Source organism: Cystoisospora suis, assembly GCF_002600585.1.
Source record: "Cystoisospora suis strain Wien I chromosome Unknown contig_2335, whole genome shotgun sequence".
Classification (NCBI taxonomy): domain Eukaryota; phylum Apicomplexa; class Conoidasida; order Eucoccidiorida; family Sarcocystidae; genus Cystoisospora; species Cystoisospora suis.
In genome coordinates, this window is record NW_027155134.1 from 694 (window position 1) to 22,771 (window position 22,078).

A 22,078-nucleotide genomic window follows, 5' to 3' on the forward strand; every position below is an offset into this window, starting at 1 on the left:
GGCGAAGCAGGATTCGGTGGATGGGAAGGCTGCGGGTGAGGCGAAGGCTCCTGGCCTAGTGAAGGCGGTGGTGCCCAAGATTGCACCGAAGGGTGTGCTGGAGGCGAAGGCAGCTGACGGGTTAGCGAAGCGCGATTCGGTGGATGGGAAGGCTGCGGGTGAGGCGAAGGCTCCCGGACTAGCGAAGGCAGCTGACGCGTTAGTGAAGCAGGGGTCGGTAGGTGGCGAAGGTGGATCAAGTTCTCTTCAGCCAGGTGTAGAGCACAACACTGCTGAGGCAAAATCCGATGAGAAGGAAATAGAGGCAAAAGGGGACGCAGCGGAGATGAAAAAGGAGCGCAGCATGTCGACTAGCATTTCTGACTTGTTCTATAGCATATTTGGTGCAGCTGCATCGCAGACGAAGCCGGAGGTCATCGAAAAGGAGGCGGAGAGGAATGCCCTGGAGAAACCAGGAGGATCCTTAAACGCAATTAGCCAGGCCGCAGCCGCACCTGCCTCGGCCCCGGAAGAAGTGTCGAAGGACGATCTGAAACTGGAGCCAAAGTCGAAAGCGCCCCTGGAACCGAAAACAGCGCCTGAAGTTCCCCTTGCAAAGACTTCCCTTGACAAGGCGCCCCCGACAAAGGCTGCATCAGAGGCAGGTAAAACCGACGGTGTTGGCTCCAAGGCCGGTCCAAAGCTTATTCAGAGTCGGAAGTCTTTGGAAAACATGGCGTCAAAATTGCCCCTGGGAATCAAGAAGTCTCTAGAGAATATCAACCTCAGTCCACCTTCGAAGGCTGCCACAGGCGAGAAGGCCCAAGAATCAACGACAACTGGGACGCCGGTGAAAGAAAACGCTGAGGTCCCTATTCCAAAGAAGGCTCTGGAGAAGGCGGCTTCACCCAAATCTTTGCCTGAAGCTGTTGCAGGACAGGATTCGTCAAAGGCGGACAAGGTGCCTGAATCCGAAAACTCTGCTCCAGCATCGGAAGCCAAAGCGACACCCAAGGCGCTTGTAATGAAGAAGGTCGCTGTACCTAAACCCGCTCCAGGGATAGCCAAAGAGACAGTGACGAGTGTGCTTGCAAGGAAGTCATTTGAGAAACTTCCCCCAGCCAAAGCCCCAGGCGCTACTGAGGCAAAGCAAGACGAAGGCCAGGTACCACTCCTACCGAAAAAGTCACTGGAGAAAATGCCTCCGCCAAAACCGGAATCACCGTCGTCCAGTCCGGAAAAATCAGAAACGAAGGACGCGCCACAGAACGGGGGACCGAAACTGCTCCAGAGTCGGAAATCTCTAGAAAAAATGGCGGACAAGTTGCCGCTAGGCATCAAGAAGTCTCTCGAAAACATAAACCTTAAGTCGATGAGCTCGAAGGGAGAAGAGAAGGAGGACGCTGGGACAACGCCGAAACCGCTGCTGGCTAAAAAGTCTCTTAGCGCAATACCTACGAAGGCGCTCCCGAAACCGGGCCTCGTTCCGAAGCCAGCACCTGAGGCGAAGACCGCCCCCACGGAATAACGATGGCACTGCAAGGAACGCGGCAGCGCGGTCGGACAACTCAGAGACTGCAAGGGGAGGGGGGAGGGCGGCTCAACAATCGATCCTGTTGGTCATTTGTTCGCGATTGTTTACTTCGTGCACCGAGGCAGGGGTGAGATCTTCATCCCACATAAGCAGGGTGCCGTTGGTACCGCTGTGATTGTTGTCTCCGTTGTTGCATCTCGGCTAGGGGAGTGTCGGAGCCGTGGGTGAACTATTTGTAACGCGAGGCCTGTGTCGGCTTCTTTTCGTGCAATGTCACTGGATCACCGACATGTACTATTTGATGTTCCGCCGTTGCTCCGGGGTCTGCATCTCTGTTTCTTTTGTGGGGCAGCAGACCTTGTATGCGTTCTAGTTCACATGGGTTCTAGGAGAAAAACAATTCTGGTGCCATGTGCTGTAGTGTGAAATTTATTGCCCCTTTCGTTTACTGAAGGTTTTAGGTTGGCCTCGTGCTGAAGCTTTGTGTTAGGTGCGTGAATGGTACTCTCGTTGGTGTGCCAAACACGAAAGTCGCCGCTTGTGGGTTGCGCGTCCATTCGTACGGCTTGCACGTACCCAACCACCCGTAACTGCCCCTGTTGCCACGAACCAAAAGGTCAGGGACGCAGATACGGTCTCGTAGCCAGGTCCGGTTGGAGCACAAGATGCCATGCCGACCCGCAGCAAAAGACTTTGTTAGGCTTATTCATTGTTGCAGAGTTGCGTCGAGCTCGAGCGACGGATACGAACATTGTTCGCCGGTTAAAACAAGATGACACACAAATTTTTCCACGGGCATGCAAACCGCAGTTGCTTTTATTGTACGTCCGCCTTGTTGCTGGTCAATAAAAAATCCTGACACTCCTCCTTGTATTCCAAGTCGTAGCACGGGAATGAAATCTCTTCCTCGTCTTCTTGGAAGCAAGTCTTGTCAACTGGCGTATCAGATGGCTTGCAGCTGAGAACCGGCACAGTCTCACTACACTTCCCTGGCACTTCTTCTTCGACCGTCTCCGTGCACCTCCCCATTTCCCATTGTTGCACGGTGCGGCACTTCTGCGAGTAAAGACATGTAGTAGTACAGCGGAGTTGTAAGCAGTCAGGATTATGGGCATACTTGCTTTGTGGGTCACTCTCCCCTCCCTCCCCTTCTGGCGTCTAGATCGGGTGACACTGATTTGTTAAGTGCCCGGGCCGGGGGGCCGTGTATGCAAGTCTGCAACCAGGCTGGCGGTTGCTCAAAGCGGTCAGCAACACGTCAGAAAACCGGTTCATGGTTCGGCAGACTCACCTCCTCGAACTCCAGCCGTGGGCAGAGGTACTCCTCGTCAACGATCTCCTCTTCCACGCAAGTGCCCTCCACGGTTCTTTCGACGATTTCACACACTTCGGCTAGCGTGTCGCGAGTGCAGTCTCGCTTCACGGTCTTCATCACAGATGCGATACAGGTACTTGGGGAGAGCTCGAGTATTTCGGTACACTTTTCTGCGGACACTGGCTTCTCGCATGCGTACTGTTCAATCTTGATGTCAGTCCGCAGAAGCCCTGTTCTCATTGTCTTCTTCACCACGTCGTCGCATTCCTCTGCATCAACAATATCTGTACATGGATACTCTTGTTGTCGGCTAACCTGCCTCACACAAGTATCCTGAACACTTTCTTCTGTCACCTGGCACTTCTCAACAAGCTTTGTCTCGCTACAAGGAGAAGACGCCTCGAAAGGGATTTCCCGTGTGCAAACGGACGGTACGGCGACCTGACAACAGCAAAGCATAAGCTGCTGTCCCAGTCTGTGTACACGTAGCCTTTCGCGGTCCCTGTATTCACGTGAAGCTCAGGGCACTCAGCTGCCTCCTGCTTTGATGGATCAAACACATCAGCTCGGCACCGTGTGGCTACCACAACTGATGCGGAGTAACAGTAGTCCCATTGCGGTTACCATGCTCCACCATCAGTGTCTGCGTGGAATATGGCTAGTCGCTACTGCACCTCGGCGATCCCTAAAGGCCCATGCAGCGGGCCCTGAAGCGTCTTCAAGTTGTTAGCTTTCCGTGTTGGACTGCAGCTGATGATACGCCCCGGGCGAGTTCCCGTTTCACAGACCTGGGTCACTCGCCTTAAGCCGTGGGGCTAGGCACAAAGGTCGTGGATCACTGGGCGAGTGGATAGCAAGCTAGATTGGACTTCCAAGCGTTTCAGATCTCCTGACTGCCGTTAAAACTTGGAGTGGTTAGCAGCCTGCTTGGTCCTAGCGTCCCATGACCGCAGCTGGAAAAGAGCACACTCCGCTCACAAACTCAATAGGTAGCGTTGCACCGAAGCTGTTTTCTTGAGCTTACCGGCACCGTCTTTTCACACGGGTACATTTCAAGGGACGAAGTGTCCTTCCGCATCACGTTGCAGTTCTCGTCCTGATTGCGACATAAGGAAGATCTGTCACGATCTGATGTCAGTCGGCTGCACTTGCTAGCCACTTGTTGCATTCTAACTTCTTGGCAAGGGTAAGATTCCTTCTTCATTTTTGTCTCAAGACACATCTTCTCCCTTATCTCTGGGACTTGGACGCACTTAGGCTTCAGCACCTTCCTCGAGCACGAAAAAGATTCATCCACAACGACCTCCTTCGAGCAAGTCTTTTTGATTGGTTTCTTGATAGTCCTGCATCTGCGCTCGGTTACTGCGTCCTCGTACTCGTAGGTTATAGGTACGGTTCTCTCTCGGGTGCATAATCCTGTGTCGACTCGAAAATCAATGTCACACTCCAGCCGGGTCTGAGCCTTTTCACAGGAATAAGGCACGTCTCGTGGCATATTCTCAAAGCAGGTGTCAGGAACTTGGACACTTTTTGTACGACAAACTAACTCCTGGGATTGCTTTGGACAGGCCTTTTTAACGAATTTTGATGTCTTCCTCTTGCAAATGGTGGTAACTGTGCGCGGTATTTTGTAACACAGTTTGCTAAGCGTCATTTTGGGGCAGTCGTAATCAATCTCTTTCTTTACTAGTTTAGGGCAATCGACCATGCGGATCTCCTCTGTTTCGGTGCAGACCTCGGGAAAGAAGTCTGAGGGGCAAGCATATGACTTCTGCTTGATAATTCTCTTTGAACACACTCTCTCGACTGACTGCGGCACCATCGCGCAGGTGCGCCTCGTCTCAGCAATCTCCCTCACGCCCTCGTCAGAGGGTATTTCCTTCGCAGATGATGGTGGTGGCGAGTACCAGTCCTCCCGCATCTTTCCCGTTTCCTTCTTTTTTCTGTCGAGTTTGAGAAGTGGCCCAGGCTTGGGTGCGACGAGTATTCTCGGCAGCAGTGCTGCGACGTCCGCGGAAGGAATCTGGTCAAGCTCCGTATGCGGATGCTTCTGCACGCCGCGGGCTTTGTCTACGTGAAGAAAACCGTCTGAGTGGGGTCCTGCAGGGGCGCCCGATATCGTGCGGAAAATGATTAGTGAAAACGCTAAAGCCGCAGGAGGTATCCCGTAGCATGGCATGGTGAACAGGGACAGGACAAACATTTAGCCACTCGGCTACGGGGCGTGATAAGGATGCGTGTGGCTCTTCAGCTGTGGGAACATTGTACTGCCGGCGGCACTGAACTGTAGGTCGCTGCCGCCGCAGGAGAGGCCACGCTCCTTAGATGATCAAACAAGGAGGAACAAGCACGATAAAAAAAACGTGGTGGTCTGGCAGTTTCTCCGTGAAGCCGCTGCAACCCAGGAAACACGGCAGGCACACGGTCACTACTATGAGAGACGTATTTATCAAACCAGGACGAACAAACACATGAAGGAAAAATGGCGTGGTGGAAATGGCAGTATCTTCTTGGAGTCACTGCGACCCAGAAAGCAAGGCGGGCACGCGGTCACTTAGAGAGAGACGGTCGCCGTGCCCCGAGCATAGCCGGCTCGCAGGAGGAACAGTGCCCACATGGCCCACTTTGCTCCCAGAACAGAAGCTGTGATGTTTTTGCCCACTCATTGAAGCAAACCTTCCATAAGTTCCAGGATATATAGGTGGCCCCAGTTGGCTTCTGAGGGATCAAGTGTGTTGCGCGCGGGACTCTAACGGACACCGGGTCAGGAAAGCGTAGGAACGCGATACATTCTTCAGGCTACCCCATGAGGGATGCAGGGCCGGGGCAATGACTGGAGTCTAAGATCGTCTTTTTCTTCTGTCCCAACAAAGGACTCCGGACAGACTGAACCACACTGGTCACCTCCGGCGGGATCCTGGAGTGGACTAGGACCGGGTCAAGCCCGTTGCATCTTGAAGCTGTGCTCGTACCGGTCTCTGAAACGTATGCAGAGCCGGGGGAAGCAGACGCTGGCTCGCTTTTTTGTCCACCGCTCTACAGGAGCCTGCTGATGAAATCTCAGTTCATCGTTCGCACCCAGTAGCGTTCCGCAACTGGTAAGAAGTAGCTGAACACCTAAACTGTATGCAGTTCAAAGGCTGCTTTTGCCCCGAAGGAAACTTCATTGGAGTGGTCCCTCTCGCCCGGTTTCTCTCGTGTACTGGGATGCTGCATGCTGCCAGGTTACTTTCGACGGCGCGAGAGAAGCTGGACGGCAACGCCATCGGGCTCGTAGACCGGGGACAGTACAGCGTGGGATGAAGTGATCCCGTGTTGACTACCTCGTATGGTTGCGGAAAGGTGTTCCTCTACCTTTGCCGCTCAAAGTCGCGTGACCGGTACCTGAAAGACAATCTACGCGCAATACCCCAGCTGCAAAGAAAGTCTCGGAGTGTGAGGGCATATTGTCCAGTTCTGCTTTGTAGTGTTTCCCATCGTGCCAGTCCCAAACCTTAACCCGTGGGGCAGAAACTTCCCAAGCAGCTAGCTCGTTGTACGGGCGTGTCTTACACAGCCCGTGCCGTGTCTTCTGGGCTGCCGCACTCAACAAGGTTGTTTCACTTCTAGCTGAAAGGCTTTGTTTGCTTACGTCACCTGCGGTGTTTCCGTCATGTTGTAAAGCTTGTTTGCCGAGTGATTTCAGCAGAGTAACTAACTGATTGTATGGCTTCCAGATTTCCCGCGAGAGGGGTTTGCGTCCCGCCACGTCTCAAGACGTGACGCCGGCAAGAGGCCGTCCTGTTTACTCTGCAGAGCATCTTTTATTTTTGTTTTGGCTGTTGAGTATGATTTACAAAACTGAAAGTGCATTTCTTGTGGGTTTTGTGGGGACGTTGGGGCCGCAAGTGGTTCGTTCGCTTCAGCATACGCATGCGGCCTGTGCGCCAGCCCCGTGCCGCCTCAACTGCTCTTTGCCTCCAACGGCGTAACGACTTCTCCGCGCATCAGGAACCGGTTGTCCGATGCCTGGCGCGGACCTCACTTCCACAGCAGGGTTTGCTTGGGAATATACAGTTTATTGTGACTCTACTCCGCAGTTTCTGTGACTATGGAGTTTTCCAGCCACGAAGTCACTGCACGCCCGGCTTCCTACTCCGGAGGCGCTGCCGGCGACAAAGACAAGTATGCTGCGAAGGCCGGCGCTCAAGAAGGCGGAGCGGGAGATGACGAAGAAGAGTATAACTTGATTCTTTCTCCTCAGCATGCTCTGGTGGCACATGGTACCTCCTTTCGCAACGCTCGTTCGCAGCCGGTCACCGCCACAGTAATGCATGAGCCTGCACCCGAAGAAATAACTGAGGGCACGGGTCCGTTCTCGTCTTCCCATTGTATTGCTTTAGACCGACTTTCGACTGAAAACTGCGCCCCAGCAGAGCACCCGCCAGGACCAGAGTCTGACTCGACTAGTGTCCTCTCTTCTCCTTTCACACACAGACTCAATGAGGCTTCGCCCCCCTCACGCCAGGATCCGAGTTCTCCCGTCAAGGATGATGTGAATCCGGAACCACAAGGCACTAGTTATAGCGGAGCGGAGAGTAGCTATGCAGTCCGCATTGTGGTAACCGGTCCAACAAGGTGGCGGGGCGATCTGTCCTTTCAAGGAACTCCAGCAATTCTGTGTTCTGTCGTCAGCTTCTCTCCTGTGTATGACGGGGCGCCCGAAGAAGAAAATTCTGTGCAGCCATGTCACTCCGCGAAACGTGGGAAGAGAAGAATGACCTGGAAGGAGGAGGTTCTAATTCAGAAAAGTGGGTGGGGCCCACTGGTGCTAGAGGAAGTTATTATTCAGACACGACAACTGCAGCACAGACAATGGGACGAAGATCAACCGAACCGCGGCACGCCCGGGAGAGCCGTCCAGGTAAGTGTAGCATTTCTGTTACAACAATGGCGTCTGTACGGGCGCGCGCGTAGTACAATTAGTACTGACTTCAAGTCCTTGGCCGACTAGAGACTGTGGCCCGCCGGCCACAGGCAATACACTCTCGGGAAAGACGCCTACAAAGTTTTTTCTCTTGCCTAAGGCTCTCTCACACCCGCGTTTCACCCCCTGAGGTTTCTTTCTCTCCTCTCTAGTCGGCTTCGCTTTCATCCGATGGATTGCGCGTGCTTTTTTCGATCTCTTTCTCAGGTTTTGACACTACAGTTCCATCGAGATATTGCCGACATCCCCACTGCTCCGTCTGGGGGCATGATTCTCCCCTCCTCGTGTACCGCAGCGCTTGCTGAGACTCATATTCCTCTCTCGGAGCTGGACCTCGGCCCCACGGAGGCAAAATATCGGCTGACTCTGTCCTCTCCCCTTCTTCCGCCATCCTGGTCTTCCGTTGACGAACTGATGAATGTGTTCCGTGCAGCTCTACACAGCAGCGCCCGTGGCGCCAATCGGTGCAACGTCATCATTTTCTCTCTGCGAGCGTCGTCCTCTTCCCTCTCTTCTTCCACTGCTCATCAGCTGTTTCTTCTTCACTCTCAGCAACAACAACGCAAGCTCCTTGCCCATGCAACTTCCGGCAGGGCTTGCGCGGGAAACTTCTCCTTCCTAACACCCACTCTCCGTGATCTCAGCAAGCAGAACCGGCCCCTGTCTTCCTCCCTCTTACATCTGAGTTCTCTGTCTAAGTCCCGAGGTGCTACTTCTGTCGTTGCCCTGTCCACATCGAAATCTTTGACTGCTCCCAAGTGCCCGCTGAAGTTTATAGCGGGGACGCCTGGTCAAGCCACTGACTCTGTCATGCTCGCTGAAGCAGTATCTGTTGTGTCTGCACCCACGCAGCGTGTTCCTGTCCCGGAGGAGCCCGCGGCTCCACGTGAACCCTCGACAGCCAGCGTGTATGAGCGGGAAGGAACGCTGCCTGAAGCGGTCGCCCAAGTGAGACCGGCCGTGCACGGGAATAAGAGCTATGGCATCTTGTCAGGGGACGCCGATGTAGAGACTCCGAACTATGCGGAGCACAGAGACGACCCTGCTGCTCAGCGACAAGCCTCTCCCGCCGCATCTTCCGATGCATGTAGAGGGAGTGCGTTCACAAACAGTCTCTCACGTCGATCATCTGGAGCGACGACTTACGGCACTAGGCTTTCGCGAAGGTATTCTCCCGAGTCGGCAATGAATGAAGACTGCACAGGTGCGCGCCGTGCACGGACGCTGCCTGATACACATTTATTGGGGCGGACCCGAAGTCAAGCGCGAAATCCGTTCTTGGAGAGGACTCTCGACTCGGGGAGCGTTCCGGGGGAGAGCATATGTAGCGAAGGAGAGGATATCTTTCCGGACGACAGCGTTTCGGTGAAAGGAAGGGCTCAGAGCCCCGCGTCGAGTCCAAACCTCGTCTCCGGAACAGGGAAAGTACTCTGCTCGACTCTAGGACTTGGGCGAGAAGCAGGTGAGAAGCATTGTGGATCTCACTCTAAGCGAATTGTTGCAGCTGTTGACATGGGAAGGTTCTTGTTAGGATTCGAAGTGCAGATCTGAATTATAGACCTTTCTTCGAAAAGACCTCAGTCACAGGACCTGGAGACTGTCACCGACTCGGCACGCGATATTCTCTACCTCGGGTTAAAACTCGTGGCGTAGGTTGTTCTCTTCCTGTCCCACAGCTATATGGTGGAGACGCGAGATTTCTGCAAAATTATCTTAGAGACTTGTGGCACTAGTCACTTTTCATTCGCTTACGTAAAACGATTGCCGTGGATATCCTGAGCGACATGGGTGGCATCTGTTGTCCTGTTTGCTTTTCTTAGGTGGGCAGAGAAACGGGACCGTCGATGTGGGACACGAAGGTGAGGCTGCTATGGGGGCGGGAGCTTCCGGCGGGACAGGCTGGTCGAGTGACGGCGGGGGAGAGTCGAGCTGCTGTTGCAGTCGTAGCAACTTCACCCTTGCTGAAAGCTGTCGGAAAACGACATTGACGAGCAGTATCAAGCGTATGGATTTCCTTATGAATCAGGCGCAGCAAATTCTTCAGCGGCGACAATTGAAGCAGCAACAGCGGATTCTACTGCAGGAACAAAATGGACAAACGATGAGGCAGAGACCCCAAGAACGTCCTCAGCTCCCCAGAGAACCATCGCAGATGATACAAGGTTACACGCTAGATCATCCTCAACAGAAGACCGACGAATCGGCTTCAGATCAATTGTGTGCACCTGTGGAAACGTACGGAGAAACATATAGATCTTCAGTCGAGGAGAGGGCTGCTCCTGTATTTGACCCGGGAGCTTCCGTAGCAGGGACAAGCTTCTTTGAACCTAACTCTCTACCAGTCCAAACTGATAGCAGTACCCCGACTGAATGCGCCAGTGCTCCAACAACAGGAATGGTGCACGACTTCCCCAAAGATCATACCGACGCAACCGGAGAAAAGGAGAGGACTCTAGGGCCTCAGAAACCGGACCCTTGTGCTATCGCTAATCTTCATTCAGAGGAACCTCATCATGCTTCTTCGCTTTTGGGACAGAGTGCGGAATCCCAGGGGATAGGCATGCAGCATTCCGCAGAAGGGATTGACATCGAGGTGCCGACAGCCCTGACAACAACTGCGGGAAGCGCTTGGGGAGGGGAGGAAGGCGCGGGCGGAAGAGAGTCTTCTGTGCAGAGACAGGAAACTTGCTCTGAAAGTTCTGCAAGAAAGAGGGAGGACAGCCCAGACGTCGGTAGTGGGCTCCTTGCGCTCGCTGCTGATAGAAGTCTGAACTCGCGGTTCCCTCCCTCCTTTGCTCCGCTGGGACCTGCTCCCCCCCCTGATTCTTCTGTCCACGGACCGGAGGCACCGCCTTTGTCTTCTGGTTCGAAACTCACGCCCGCTGTAAGAAATTCAGCCCACCGGGAGCAAAGCCACAGGGACGAGACCCGAGAGGGAGAACTAGACAAGAGAAATGACGTCACATGTACTGCAAACATCCTAGGGAAGCACGCTGAGGAGAGCAGCCTCGAATCGAGGACGAAAGAGGGAGAGCATGAAGAGACAGCCACTGGTGCGGGGTGCGGCGAGGAAACTGGGGCGGGCGAGCTGGACTCCAAATCTGAGACCACCGAGAAAGAGCTACGAGCCATGATGCTACATCTACGCCAGTATATGGTGCGGATAGAGGAACGCTTGTCTGATTATCCGATCGGTTTGGAATTTGAGAAACACTCGTGTCGGCGTCACGGGCGCTCCTCTCGTCCGGGAAGGGATGTTTCAAGTATACCCGAAGGTGCTGCCCCTGATTGTGCTGGGATAAGGAAGGACTCTCAACACGGAGAGAGAAGTCGGGGGAGTGCGACTCGTAGTAGGCGAGAGGGTGGAGACTATCAGGCCAAACACGACATGGAAGAGACTTTGGGCTGCCCAAGCCGCGCGGGCAGCGAGCAGACAGAACCAGAGGAAAAACACGGGAGTGACAACCGGACCAGCGCCTTTCCGGAAAGATCATGGAGGAAACGGGTTTGTTCTTCTGCGTCATCTGTCTCAAGGTCATCAGAGTGTTCTGAAGGGCGACGGAGCGTTTGCACGGCCCCGCGCCATGGAAAGACATCTGAGCGGGAGCACGCCTCGTCTGCTTCTCTCGAGAAAAGGCTTGCTACCGACGCTCACAGGACGTAAGAAGATCTCTTATCTGGACTTGCTGTTCTTATGAGCGGTACGAGTACATTTCGTCTATTTCCTTCTGGAAGTGTACAGTATCACAGTACTCCAGTGTCTGGAGTGAGATAGCCAAGTTAGTAGAACACACGCGTACAGTTCAGTATACGTTAGCGTCTATAACCACCACACTCAGTATAGTCCCTTCCTTTCAGATGCCTGCAGTACTGGCTTGTTTGAGAACAAGCCGCTCGTTTTGACTGGCTAAGTGCGGGCAATTAGTCGGATGCTTCCCTCTGTAATCTGGGAGGCAACTCTCAGTCAGCACAGTAGACGCTCGGCATGGAACCCTTCCAGCGTTTTTTTCGGATGCATCCACGGCATGCGAAGAAAAAGCAAACGCGCAAAGATTGTGGTTCGATACCCGCAATCAACGTGACGTCTTTGCTGATGAAGGACCTTTTCTTGCACAGCGTGTGCCACGCGTGAATGCTGTCCTGCTTACTGGCAGGGAACAAGTATTCTCCGCTCCGTTTCTTCTGAAGTGCTTAACTACACACGCACAGAGAAGCACCCTACAATCCGTACAGAGCAGCTTCGAAAGATAATATGAAATGCTTGGTTCTTATTTGTAGGAGAGACGGACTCACATCCCGCCAAGCACTCTACAGTAGAAATCGTCGCTTGGGAGCCGTCCTTCGGTGGATGACAGAGCGAAACGAAGGATTTCGCAGGGATACACTCCAGAGAGCTTTCTTGAGCCTCGTGAGGAACAGCGCCTTCCGTACTAAGGAACGGATGGCTGCCTTTCAGAAGGAACAGGAACAGGTGCGTGCCCATCCTTTCGAGAGCGCATATTCACGAGTATCAGCGCCTCGCGTGTGTGCAGCTGTTGTTCGGGTACTTTGAAGTTCTCCAGAGGCTTCCACTGTGCTGTACTGCTGAATTCGTGTTTCTTATGCCTTCCAAGGATAGCAGAAGGCAGCGGTTGCTAAGGTACTCACTGTTAGCCAAGACTCGGCGTCGTTTCAGTTTTCGCAGGTTTGTATCGACTAAGTGACCCACGCAAAGGCAGATTTCGTCGTGCTTTTGGCTCTGAACGAGCTCTGTCGGACGCGCTCAAGGAACTAACTGGCTTCTGTGTGGCCAGCTGCATGGAACTTCAGCAGGACTACGGGTACGGGTGTGCCTAGAATCTCGGGTCATCGGACGGCGAAAGACGCAGACCCGGCTCTGTTTTCAAGAGACGTCAGAACCAAAGCAAAACGCCTTTGTTAACGGCTGTGTTGTATTCCGTGCAGAGTCGCGCAACGATAGAACGCCTCCAATCGGAAGTGAGTGTCTTGGCTGGCTGGCGTGAGCACAAGGCTCTCATGTAACGGAAGAAGAGCCCGCACCATATCCCCAAGTGCAGCGGCATTTTGCTTTCTGCAGTGAGATTTGTGTTCCACATCTGGCGGTTTCGCCCAACACGATCTGCAGTCGCTCGCCGCTTGGAATACACACTGGTGCATAGCACCGTTGAGGGGCTTGGCCGGATCTCCTTGGGTTATTATCTTCCTGTCTCACAAATACGTACAAGGTTACAGCCAGGGCCCGCTGCATTTTACCTGCGGTTGCGTGTACCTTTTAGCTATCGGCCGCCAGATCCGAAAGCGCGATTCTTTCGAGTCAGATCAACGAAGCGCGGCAACAGCACGAGACCGAGAAGCAGCAACTTCGGGATGAATCAGAAGCCACATTGAAAGAGCGTATCAACGCAAGAGAAGTCGAACTGCAACAAGCTGCTGAATCACAGAAAGCTCACCTTGAACGGCAGCTGGCTGAAACCCAGAGCCAACTGTCAGATCTGCAAAAGAAGTACGACGAAGAGAAATTGGCCAACGCCAGTAAACAAGCTGTTCCTACGAATCAAATGTGCCCGCAGCAGGCGCAGAACCTCGCGGCTGCGTATAAAAGCCTATGCAAGAAGGCGGAACTCGAGGAAGCGCTGCATCAGCAGGAACTCAGCAGGAAAGAAACGGAGGTCAAGGACTTGCTTTCGCAACTTCAAAAGCAGAATGAAGTCACTCGACAACAGGAGGCAGAGAATAGAAGTCTGAGACTGCGGCTGCAAGCTGCATTAACGCAGCAACAGGCCCTGCACCGAACACCGGATCCTCAGCAGGTGGAACCGGTCGCACGAGGAGGAGGGCCTGACGGCAGCAGCGGAGCCACCTTGTCCTCAGTCCGGGAGAATGAAGATCTCAGGAGACAACTCCAAGACGCTAAACAGGAAATGACTCGTCAGCAGCAGAAGGTAAGTAAGCATGGCTCTTTGTCGGTCTTGCCTGTTGCAAAAAGGACTCAAGTAGATCTTTAGTTAGAGTTGTCCTGCGAAGGCGACTGGATGATGTGATGTTGTTAGGACATGCGCTAACTGAAAAGTCATAAGTGTCACCGGGCTTCAGAGCCTGTTTATCCGTCCACGCCTGCGTGTGGAACGCAAAAATATGCGTTCCAGACGCATATGGGGCAGGGTTTCGCACTGGAGAAGTGGTAGGATATTCACAGACCACGCTTCCATATGTACAAACTTTACTACACAACCTGAATCGCAAGGAGAGGTGAAAAGGAGAAGAAGCGTCCATGCCTTTTTGAAGACAATAGCTACACATCGCGTGGAGGGGCTAGAGAATTGAAGAGTCAGGTCTTCAGTCCAGCCACTGGGTTCTTCGCAAAAGGCAGGCGCACGTACAACAGTGCTGTCTTGTTGTTTGGTGCTGAGAATATGTACGAACTGGGACAAATGCATGGAGAGGGCTGGCGTGTAAGCGGTTATTTACTAAGTACTGAGGAAAAGCCTGTTTTTGGTCCCTCAACTGTTCACCGCATAGGCCTGCATGCGGGTTGGAGTTGCCTTGCGTTTTCAGATCCGCCTGCTGGAAGACCAGCACCGCAGCTTCACAATATGCTCATCGTCGTCAGCAGGGTCCTCGCCGGCGCCGCCTGACGTGAAAGGCAATTCGATGGTGCCACCTACTTCGACGCCTTCTACCTATACGCCTGGCTCGTACGAACAAATTCGTCAGCTGCAACAGCAGCTAGCGGATGCTGAGAAGGATCGGAGCCGTCTACTAGCTTTAGAGCAGCAGCGCGAAAAGGAGAAGCTGCAGTTGGTCGATCTGTTTTCCCTTCAGTCCATGCGCGTTCGGGAGCTCGAGCAGCAGTTGGTCCACATCGATGACCAGCTAGCTAAAGTGCTGAGCCAAGTGGGCCCGTGTCCCCTTCAGCACCAATCAGCGAGGGATGCCATTCAACAACAGTATGTACAGGGTCGGGCAAGCGACCGCGACAGTTCCACACAGAGACGAGAGGAACGGGAACGGAGAGCGTCCAGCCGCACCCGAGCTGAGCACAGAAACGGGAGTCAGGAACGCACAGAAGGCTCCCGCACCCAGGCGTTGCCAGCGGTTCAATCGGTCCCGTGCTTAAACAAAGAGAAGCAAACTCAGCCCGGTGCAGTCGTGCTACAGTCCGCTGCTCTGCAAAGGCTCCAGGGAATGAGGGCCACCCTGAAACGGGTACAGGAGCAGCTGCCTGCAGTGGTAGGGTATGCGCACAACACCTTGTCATCGGCTCAACAAGAGGCTTTGCCTCATTCATCAGTAACAATGGAGGAAAAGGCAGCTGCAGTTCCCAAAGGATTTACAGCGCCGCCCTACCACCGGTCTTTGCTATCGATGAGCAACGATGCAGCACAAGCAGCTTTGTGCGGTCTGCACGAGCAGCAGCCAGAGACTACGGGACAGGCCGGGCATTATTCGTACGGTGGCTTTAAGGGAACAGCACCAGGGCAAAAGCATAACAGATCGGAACCACGCTCCTGTTCTCCCCACAGCCGAGGGCCTGCCCAACGTTATTGTCTGGGTGAAACCAGGACTAACGATATCGAATCATACCACTATGCCATGTCGAAGTGCAGGGCTTTCCATCTCTCGGGTGAGAAAATCCCGGCGGCAGCAAGCTCAAGAATATCAGCTGCTGCGACAGGGTTGGGGGTCGAGGGATCTAGCTCCTCGAGGGACACGGTCCCTGGGGGTGGTAGTGTCCTGGTGCCCTCCATGAAATCCCGTCAGCAACAGGCACAAGCACAGCTGACGAGGGTGCCCCGGCAAGGGCAGCTGCAGGGAGGAGTGGCCTACCGATACGCGACACCCTCCAGGTTACAACAGCATACACAACTCTTGGATGGGAGTGAGGCCGCTGGTGCCAGCCGAGCGGCCGCAGGCACGAGCCCTTTCAGGCAGCCACTCTGCCATAGACGAATCCCGCTCTAGGGTTGAAGTGCTGCTCTCAAGGACGCCTGCACCTCTGTTTCTCCGTCTGAAAACTCCTTGATATACGTGCACGAAAGGAAGTCTGCGAAGAAGCGCTTCGTACAACAGCTGCGGCTCACTTCAGTTTTGCCTCTGCGTCGGCGTCGGACGCTTCTAGTCACGTACCCGGCGTCCAAGCAAGACCGAAGGCAATTCCGCTTTCAGTTCAGCAATCACACGCACTGAAAGAAACTGCAGTGGAACCGCAGCCAGGAACACGCTAATGTCAGGAGCTCGACCTTTGTGACGGCCGCGACAAACCTCGTGGCACGAGAGGGCTGCTTTGTTTGCTTTGTGTTCTGCTTTTTCTCCAACCATGACCCACGTCAGTGAGAGCTTCCATTTCTGTATCTTCAGCCGTACGTCCAGTCATGTTCGCTTAAAGCAACCCCGCAATTTGAGCGGCTGCTAAATGCACGCCCCAGTCGCAGCTTCACCGAGAGCTAACTTTTGGGCGGCTCGAAAAGACGCGGTAAATCATCTCAGGATGTCTCAGCGCATGGCAGTTTCTTCAGAGTAACAGGAAAGACGAAAATAGCCACAGCGAGCAGAAAAGCTCTCCGGTTTGTTTAAAGAGAGGTCACAAGACACGCGTAATGCGGGCTTCGCCAGGTCTCGCCTCGGTAGTGCAAGCTGTTTCATCACCCCAGCAGGAATGCGCGCCCACGCAGCGTCGAAAGCTCGAAAAAAAGTGCGCCGTTTGCTTCCCTCTGTGAGCTGGAGGCTAGCGCTAGTTCGGAAGACGCTTAACAGCAGTACTGCAGCCGTGGGATCACGACTGCTTGCGTTATCACTATGTTGTCTGGATCCTAGTCGCAGAACACAGACGAGTATATTTGCTTCTCTCAGCAATACCCGTAGCTACCCCGCCTACTGGAAGACACCTGACTTTCACGAAACTCATCTACATTCGCACCAGCAAAGCACAGCGGCGTGTACGGACGAACAGCAGCTACGACTCATGTGCAAAACACTTTGCCCTAGAGGCCGATGCACCTGCGAGTGTAAAACTACATACCGGGCCTCCCAGTCACTGCCTCCGCCGGCTGACTATGCCTCGGGACCGCGAAGCGAGCCGGAGAGAAATAAAAGCCGGATAGCAGTATCTACCACGCCTACCCTAAGACCCCTGTCAGGACAGATGACGGAATTACAGGTCGAAGAGATTCTATAAAAAAAACGGCGCAGCGAAGCTTCGTGATAGCGAACTCAATGTTACAGCCCCGACTTGCGACGCTTAGGTGCCAGCAGGCTTCAGCAAGCACGTGGACTCGTGTGACTCCCAAGACTCCCCCGACACGACCAGCCACATCTCCGTAGAAGGTGTACCAGCACCACAACAGACTGTCATTTGATATGGACAGACACCTGGTCTTCTGAAGTCCCTCCGCTGAGCTGGTCAGAGCCTCTTCGATACAAATTTGAACTGTCGAGCACACTGCTGCCTCGTGTTGTCGCCACCCCCGTATACCCCGCGAACCCCAAAAGTGCTGTAGCCCGCGTGTCCGCGACTCCTCTTGAAACCCTTAGAACTACAGCAGACCAGGCTTCGCCAGAACAAACAAGCCAGACCATGAACGAACGATACATGGCTGTGCACATGATGTTATGATAACCTGGCGAAACAAAGAGGAAATATACGACAGCGTCTCGCTCACTAGAGTACACAAGAGTACGTCAATGCAGGTGACTGCCTGTCGCTCGCCTACAACCAGGCAGCAGAAGTCGAATTGCTGTAGCTACTGTTGCCCATTCCTCGAACTACATGAACTGAACTGAACGCTAACCCCCACACTCGCAGGGTCCCACACGAAGCCTTGCTTATAGCAAACGCAAACCTAGCATACTAGGGGAGGAGGGGCATACAAGCCATGTCGGATCACGTAAAGCTCCGAAGCCCCAAACCCTGCGTGGCACACCTACATCTCCCCAAACACCGGACGGCGAAAGCCTCCCTGCGCTTCGGACGGGAAAAACTCCTTTTACAGCTCCCCAACAAGACACCTATCTACCACTCAGCAGCAAGCCACACCGGCGTCTCAACCGTTACCTTGGTACTCAAGCAACAGACGCACGCCCAACTGGTAAGGCTCCATGAAAAACAAACCGAGCTACACCATGAGATACCCGACAAGGAACGTACAGCCAGGAAATGTGCTGCCGGCTACGAATCGAGAAAAGCAAACACATACAGACACATGCGCAGCTCGTGGGTCGTACCAGCCCCCGGTCATCTTAGATGCATGTGTTGCAGACAACATCGAACATTGTGGCCTTTCCAGGCCCGCTGCTGAACTGAGGGTGTTAGCTAGCGGCATGCGTCTTTTTCTGCGACTCCTTCTTTGATTGCTGAGCAGCGGAGACAGGTTCACCGGCAGTACCAGATGGAGCATCGTCAAGCGTTTGTTCGACAACACTCCCACATCGGACTGCCTCGCACGACCTGCAGAAGCATCCAAAAGAAGAGACGCCTCATCGGTTCTGTTCCTTCCATACGCAGACGTACGAAGCCGAGAGGAAGACGAAAAACCGGCGCGTCTGCGGATATAACGAGACTCATCAGGGCCTCTTTAACAGACTGGGAAACGGCATAGCCTTTCAGCACGACAGCTATATATAGATTGAGCAGGCGAAACGCTTCCACAGGTTAGCTCTCCTCTGATGTGGTATTACACACAGAGTCCCTCCACAAGTATCCCGATTCGTCCGCCCGAGGAACCGCATCGGGAAGGCAAAAAAGGATTGGGCTCCATGGAAAACAACACGTTGTCTGTTGACCCCGTGTACTTGTCGCAAATTCATGCAGAGCTACGCTTCGCCTACGCATCTCAAACGCATCGGTCTCAAGGCTCTATACCCACGACACCTTCCCACAGGGGTACAAAGACTCACCCGGCCGCATTCGTTCCTCGAAGGCCATCAAGCTCCACACCACTTTCCCGAGTGGCAGCTGCCAGTTCTCCTTCCCGGGGTTCCGCTGCCTCGGCTTCGCGCTTGCTTTGCTCTGGCTCGGCCCGATCGTTCTCTCCGCTGACTGACGACGTCCCCTGCGTGACAATAGTACACCTGATAACAGGCAAGAGATCCGAGCCACTCGAAGGGGGGGCAGTATGACACACCGCAGCCGCCCCGTCTGGCTGTTGGCCGGCTACAGCTGTAGCAGCTGTTTCTTCCACCGCAAACGCCGTCCGCATGGCTCCGCCGCCCTCCGCGCCCGACGAAGGTCTCACGTCCGCATTGCCCTCCTGACATCTCCCTTCAGCTCTGCCTTCCTCGGATCCTAAAACTTGCTCCTCCCCCACCCGAGCCGCGCCCCCCGCCTCCTGAACATCGCCAGAGCCACCAGATCGCTCTCCTGGTTCAACTAGCAATGACGACTGATGGACAGCGAGAGTGTCAGCGCCTCCATCTCCAGCACCTGGCCCAGAAGCCGTCATCTCTGGTCCTGCAGAGAGCGCACGAGGACTAGTACCACACCCCCCCCCTCGCAACTCGGGCCCTGAACCACGTTCCTGCTCTTGAGCAGCCGCCGCGCCCACAGCGGCTGACGCTGCGGCAGCTGAAGCCGAAGCGGCCGCAGAGGCGGCGGCCGACGCCGCAGCCGAGGCAGCAGCAGAAGCCGCGGCCGCTGCAGCATCCACTTGTTGTTGTTGCTGAGAATATTCTAAAACGGTAATGTCACTCTCAGGTGACCGGACTCCTTTTAAGCAGACAGGCAAGGGAAAGTTCCATTGTCTCTTAACAACTATCGAAATCACAGTACGTCCCACCTGCAGGGAACGAGAAGAAACACGAACACCCGGATAACCTAGGACTAGCGGAACACCTAAGTCGATGTGCCTCCGCTGAGACACAGGATGCGCGACACGCACACGGACAACCATGGATGCTTTCTGGGCTTTCGGGGGGGGGGCGCACCAGCCATGTGCGCGTCAATGCCGCAGGAACCCCAAGAGGTGGAGAACCGTTGACGGCAGGGAATGAAAATCAGGAGAGCAATCAGGCTTAGAATGCCATCACACTTGCGCCAGTCACGACCCCCGCCTCTTCTCCCTGGTTCTCAAAGCTTTGATCGACAAACGCTCGTGACTGTACTGTGCATGCCGACCCCATTCGCTGTCTCGCGTGTCTACAGCAATACAGCTGATGACTGGAGGCCAGCTCCAGAAAAGGCAACTGTGAGTGCACAGAGCGGAGCCTCGTTAGTCTCCTGGGCGCCTACCTGCAGCGCAACCCCTGTACCGCCACGCTCAAGCTTCAGTGGCCGCTTCAGCTCAACAAGCGTTCCAAATTTGCTTCTTTGATCTTCCAACCAGAAGGCCCCCTGAACCGACAACCCACAACGCCGCGAGCGAGATCACTCGTGCGCTCGTGGAAAAAGACAGCCTTTTTCGGAAACGCAAAACGAGCTACGTGAACCGGCAACTGAAGGGCTGCTCATATGAGCCGAATCGACAGCTGATGAAGAAAAACGATCGAGGAATCCTACTGCAGGAACAAACGTTGAACAGACAGAAACAACCTCTCTACAGCGCTAATGTCAAGTCACGGCCCTGTCCTGCACATGATAGTAAGCATGTAGAACAAGTCAATCGATAGGTAAGCAACGAGGATCAGACGCAGCTGACGCGTGCACTCACCATAGACTAAAACCACTTTACGCGTCACGTACGTCAGCGCGAAAGTAGACCCACGTCGGCGCAAGCAAGTTAGAAGAACAGATCAGTTTGGTTGGCGGTTCTTCTTTTTCAGATAAACAGATAAGCGGTTATCCGAGGGTATACGAGGTAACACATCGAGACATCAAGACAGAGAAGTCGATGCGGGCGGTAGCTAACCGCACTCGATAGACACCTCACCTGGTTGAACTTGATGAGTGCATGTAATCGAGACACGGAGATGTCACTGAGTCGGATGTCAGACTCATGACCTCTACCTAGACGGGCAACTCTCCTTGTTGCCAGCGAAACGACGTGGAGACCCCGGGGAGGCGGAGGAGGTGAAGGAGACGACGAAGGGTGTGAGCTGCGGGGCTCTGTCGAAAACAAGACATAAAGACATTCCTGGAAGTTGTAGTAGTGAACAACGAAGAGAAACCGCTGCATTCCTGCCGATGGAGTCTGCGAAATCGGTCTTACCGTTGCTGACTACCTTCCCTGCTCGACCTTCACCGAAACGCCGTTACATGCATGAAGTCAAAAGGAAGAAAACGGAGCTGAGGAGAAAAGACTTAACCGAGCTGCACTAACAGGGAACCCTCGGAACGAAGATGCCATAGAAGATACGTAGACGCCGGTGACGTACACCGAAGGTAGGTATTGCTGTCTGAAGGAGTCTCCGCAGTGGCACGACTGCGATCTGCTGACCCGTACGTTCACAAGGATAACACTCGCGGTAACACGACCGCCGGCTCACATGCAAATCAAAAGGCTAGTCGCTTATACGGGTAAACAGACATATGTATGTATGTATGTACGTACGTATGTCACGCGTCACTAGCAACCGCCGGCTTCTGAAACAAGACCCAACCACTTCTACTGAGAAATGCTTCTCACCTAGAATGATATACGGAAAAGAGGGCCTCGGGATCTCGAAAAGTTCGATGACCTTCCCTCTACCACCATCGACAAATGCCGGGTATGGTGCCTTGCACAACTCGCCTGATGATCCAGCAAGCGACATCGATATCGTATCCCCCGGATTTCTCTTTCATACAAAAAGCACATCTTGACAATAACAAGAATCACCCCCGGCTCCTTTGTCCCACCTGCAGTTTGACTCTTCTCTATGAGCTGTGAACAGATATAATCACTTACATGCATATTACCGATCTCTAGGGCAAAGACGGGGGTACTGAGCCACGCCTAGCCACCATAGGCACGTTACTAAGCAGAACAAGGACCCAGGCAACATAGGTAGGCAGATGTACGTATGCGAAATGCTTGGCAGCCCCATGAAAGAAAAAAGAACATTGGGGAAGCTCATAGGTGCTGCTGATGTCTCCTTCATGAAGCAAAGAAAACCGCCGTACCCGTCCAGCTTCCGGATCCTCGTTCGGAAGAGATATTGGCTATATTGAAAAAGGGATAGTCACACATAAAGTGCTTAGCAGCCCTCCTACAGGGCCCCCGTTTTGTCGAGTCCCTTGAGAACATTTTAATGCTGAAGTCACCCACTCCCTGCCTCCATACAGCGTGCTTACGATAGCGGAGCCCCTCAGCTAAACGCCGAGAGGTGGTCAACAAAAGCAACCGGGGGAATGCGCTGATCGAATAGGCGATGG

The 22,078-nt window shown here is 54.0% G+C and overlaps 4 protein-coding genes across 4 annotated transcripts; 2 read left to right on the top strand and 2 right to left on the bottom strand.

Moving 5' to 3' along the window:
- Positions 1 to 2,230, top strand: CSUI_004880 (uncharacterized protein; the record flags this gene model as incomplete). Its single annotated transcript, XM_068065061.1, has 1 exon — positions 1 to 2,230. A coding segment is annotated over one exon (1,506 nt), but the record flags the coding sequence as incomplete, so codon positions are not given.
- Positions 2,231 to 2,329: 99 nt separating this feature from the next.
- CSUI_004881 (toxoplasma gondii family d protein) lies at positions 2,330 to 4,971 on the bottom strand (the record flags this gene model as incomplete). The annotated part of the gene is made up of 3 exons (XM_068065062.1): positions 3,853 to 4,971; positions 2,805 to 3,269; positions 2,330 to 2,569 (listed from the first exon to the last, which is right to left on the bottom strand). The coding sequence occupies exons 1-3, from the start codon at positions 4,747 to 4,749 to the stop codon at positions 2,330 to 2,332; spliced, it is 1,602 nt and encodes a 533-aa protein (XP_067922962.1). The 5' UTR covers positions 4,750 to 4,971.
- A 1,278-nt stretch (positions 4,972 to 6,249) lies between these two features.
- Positions 6,250 to 16,236, top strand: CSUI_004882 (uncharacterized protein). The gene is made up of 7 exons (XM_068065063.1): positions 6,250 to 7,731; positions 8,002 to 9,256; positions 9,615 to 11,454; positions 12,073 to 12,265; positions 12,739 to 12,771; positions 13,071 to 13,736; positions 14,350 to 16,236. The coding sequence occupies exons 1-7, from the start codon at positions 6,919 to 6,921 to the stop codon at positions 15,754 to 15,756; spliced, it is 6,207 nt and encodes a 2,068-aa protein (XP_067922963.1). The 5' UTR covers positions 6,250 to 6,918; the 3' UTR covers positions 15,757 to 16,236.
- A 25-nt stretch (positions 16,237 to 16,261) lies between these two features.
- Positions 16,262 to 21,677, bottom strand: CSUI_004883 (fha domain-containing protein). Its single transcript, XM_068065064.1, has 5 exons — positions 21,351 to 21,677; positions 20,655 to 20,830; positions 20,018 to 20,119; positions 18,688 to 19,565; positions 16,262 to 18,238 (listed from the first exon to the last, which is right to left on the bottom strand). Exons 1-5 carry the CDS (start codon positions 21,475 to 21,477, stop codon positions 18,100 to 18,102), a joined length of 1,422 nt encoding a protein of 473 aa, XP_067922964.1. The 5' UTR covers positions 21,478 to 21,677; the 3' UTR covers positions 16,262 to 18,099.
- Between the last annotated feature and the right edge of the window lie 401 nt (positions 21,678 to 22,078).

Bases quoted from the DNA above. Each gene is read 5' to 3' on its own strand.
- CSUI_004882 (XM_068065063.1), top strand. From the start codon at position 6,919: ATGGAGTTTTCCAGCCACGAAGTCACTGCACGCCCGGCTTCCTACTCC. The intron at 12,266-12,738 runs GTGCGTGCCCAT...TATTCCGTGCAG, and splicing joins TTCAGAAGGAACAGGAACAG to AGTCGCGCAACGATAGAACG. The intron at 13,737-14,349 runs GTAAGTAAGCAT...TTGCGTTTTCAG, and splicing joins TGACTCGTCAGCAGCAGAAG to ATCCGCCTGCTGGAAGACCA.
- CSUI_004883 (XM_068065064.1), bottom strand. From the start codon at position 21,477: ATGTCGCTTGCTGGATCATCAGGCGAGTTGTGCAAGGCACCATACCCG. The intron at 20,831-21,350 runs GTGAGAAGCATT...TGTTTTCGACAG, and splicing joins TTTTCCGTATATCATTCTAG to AGCCCCGCAGCTCACACCCT. The intron at 19,566-20,017 runs GTAGGCGCCCAG...CGTTCCCTGCAG, and splicing joins GTACAGGGGTTGCGCTGCAG to GTGGGACGTACTGTGATTTC.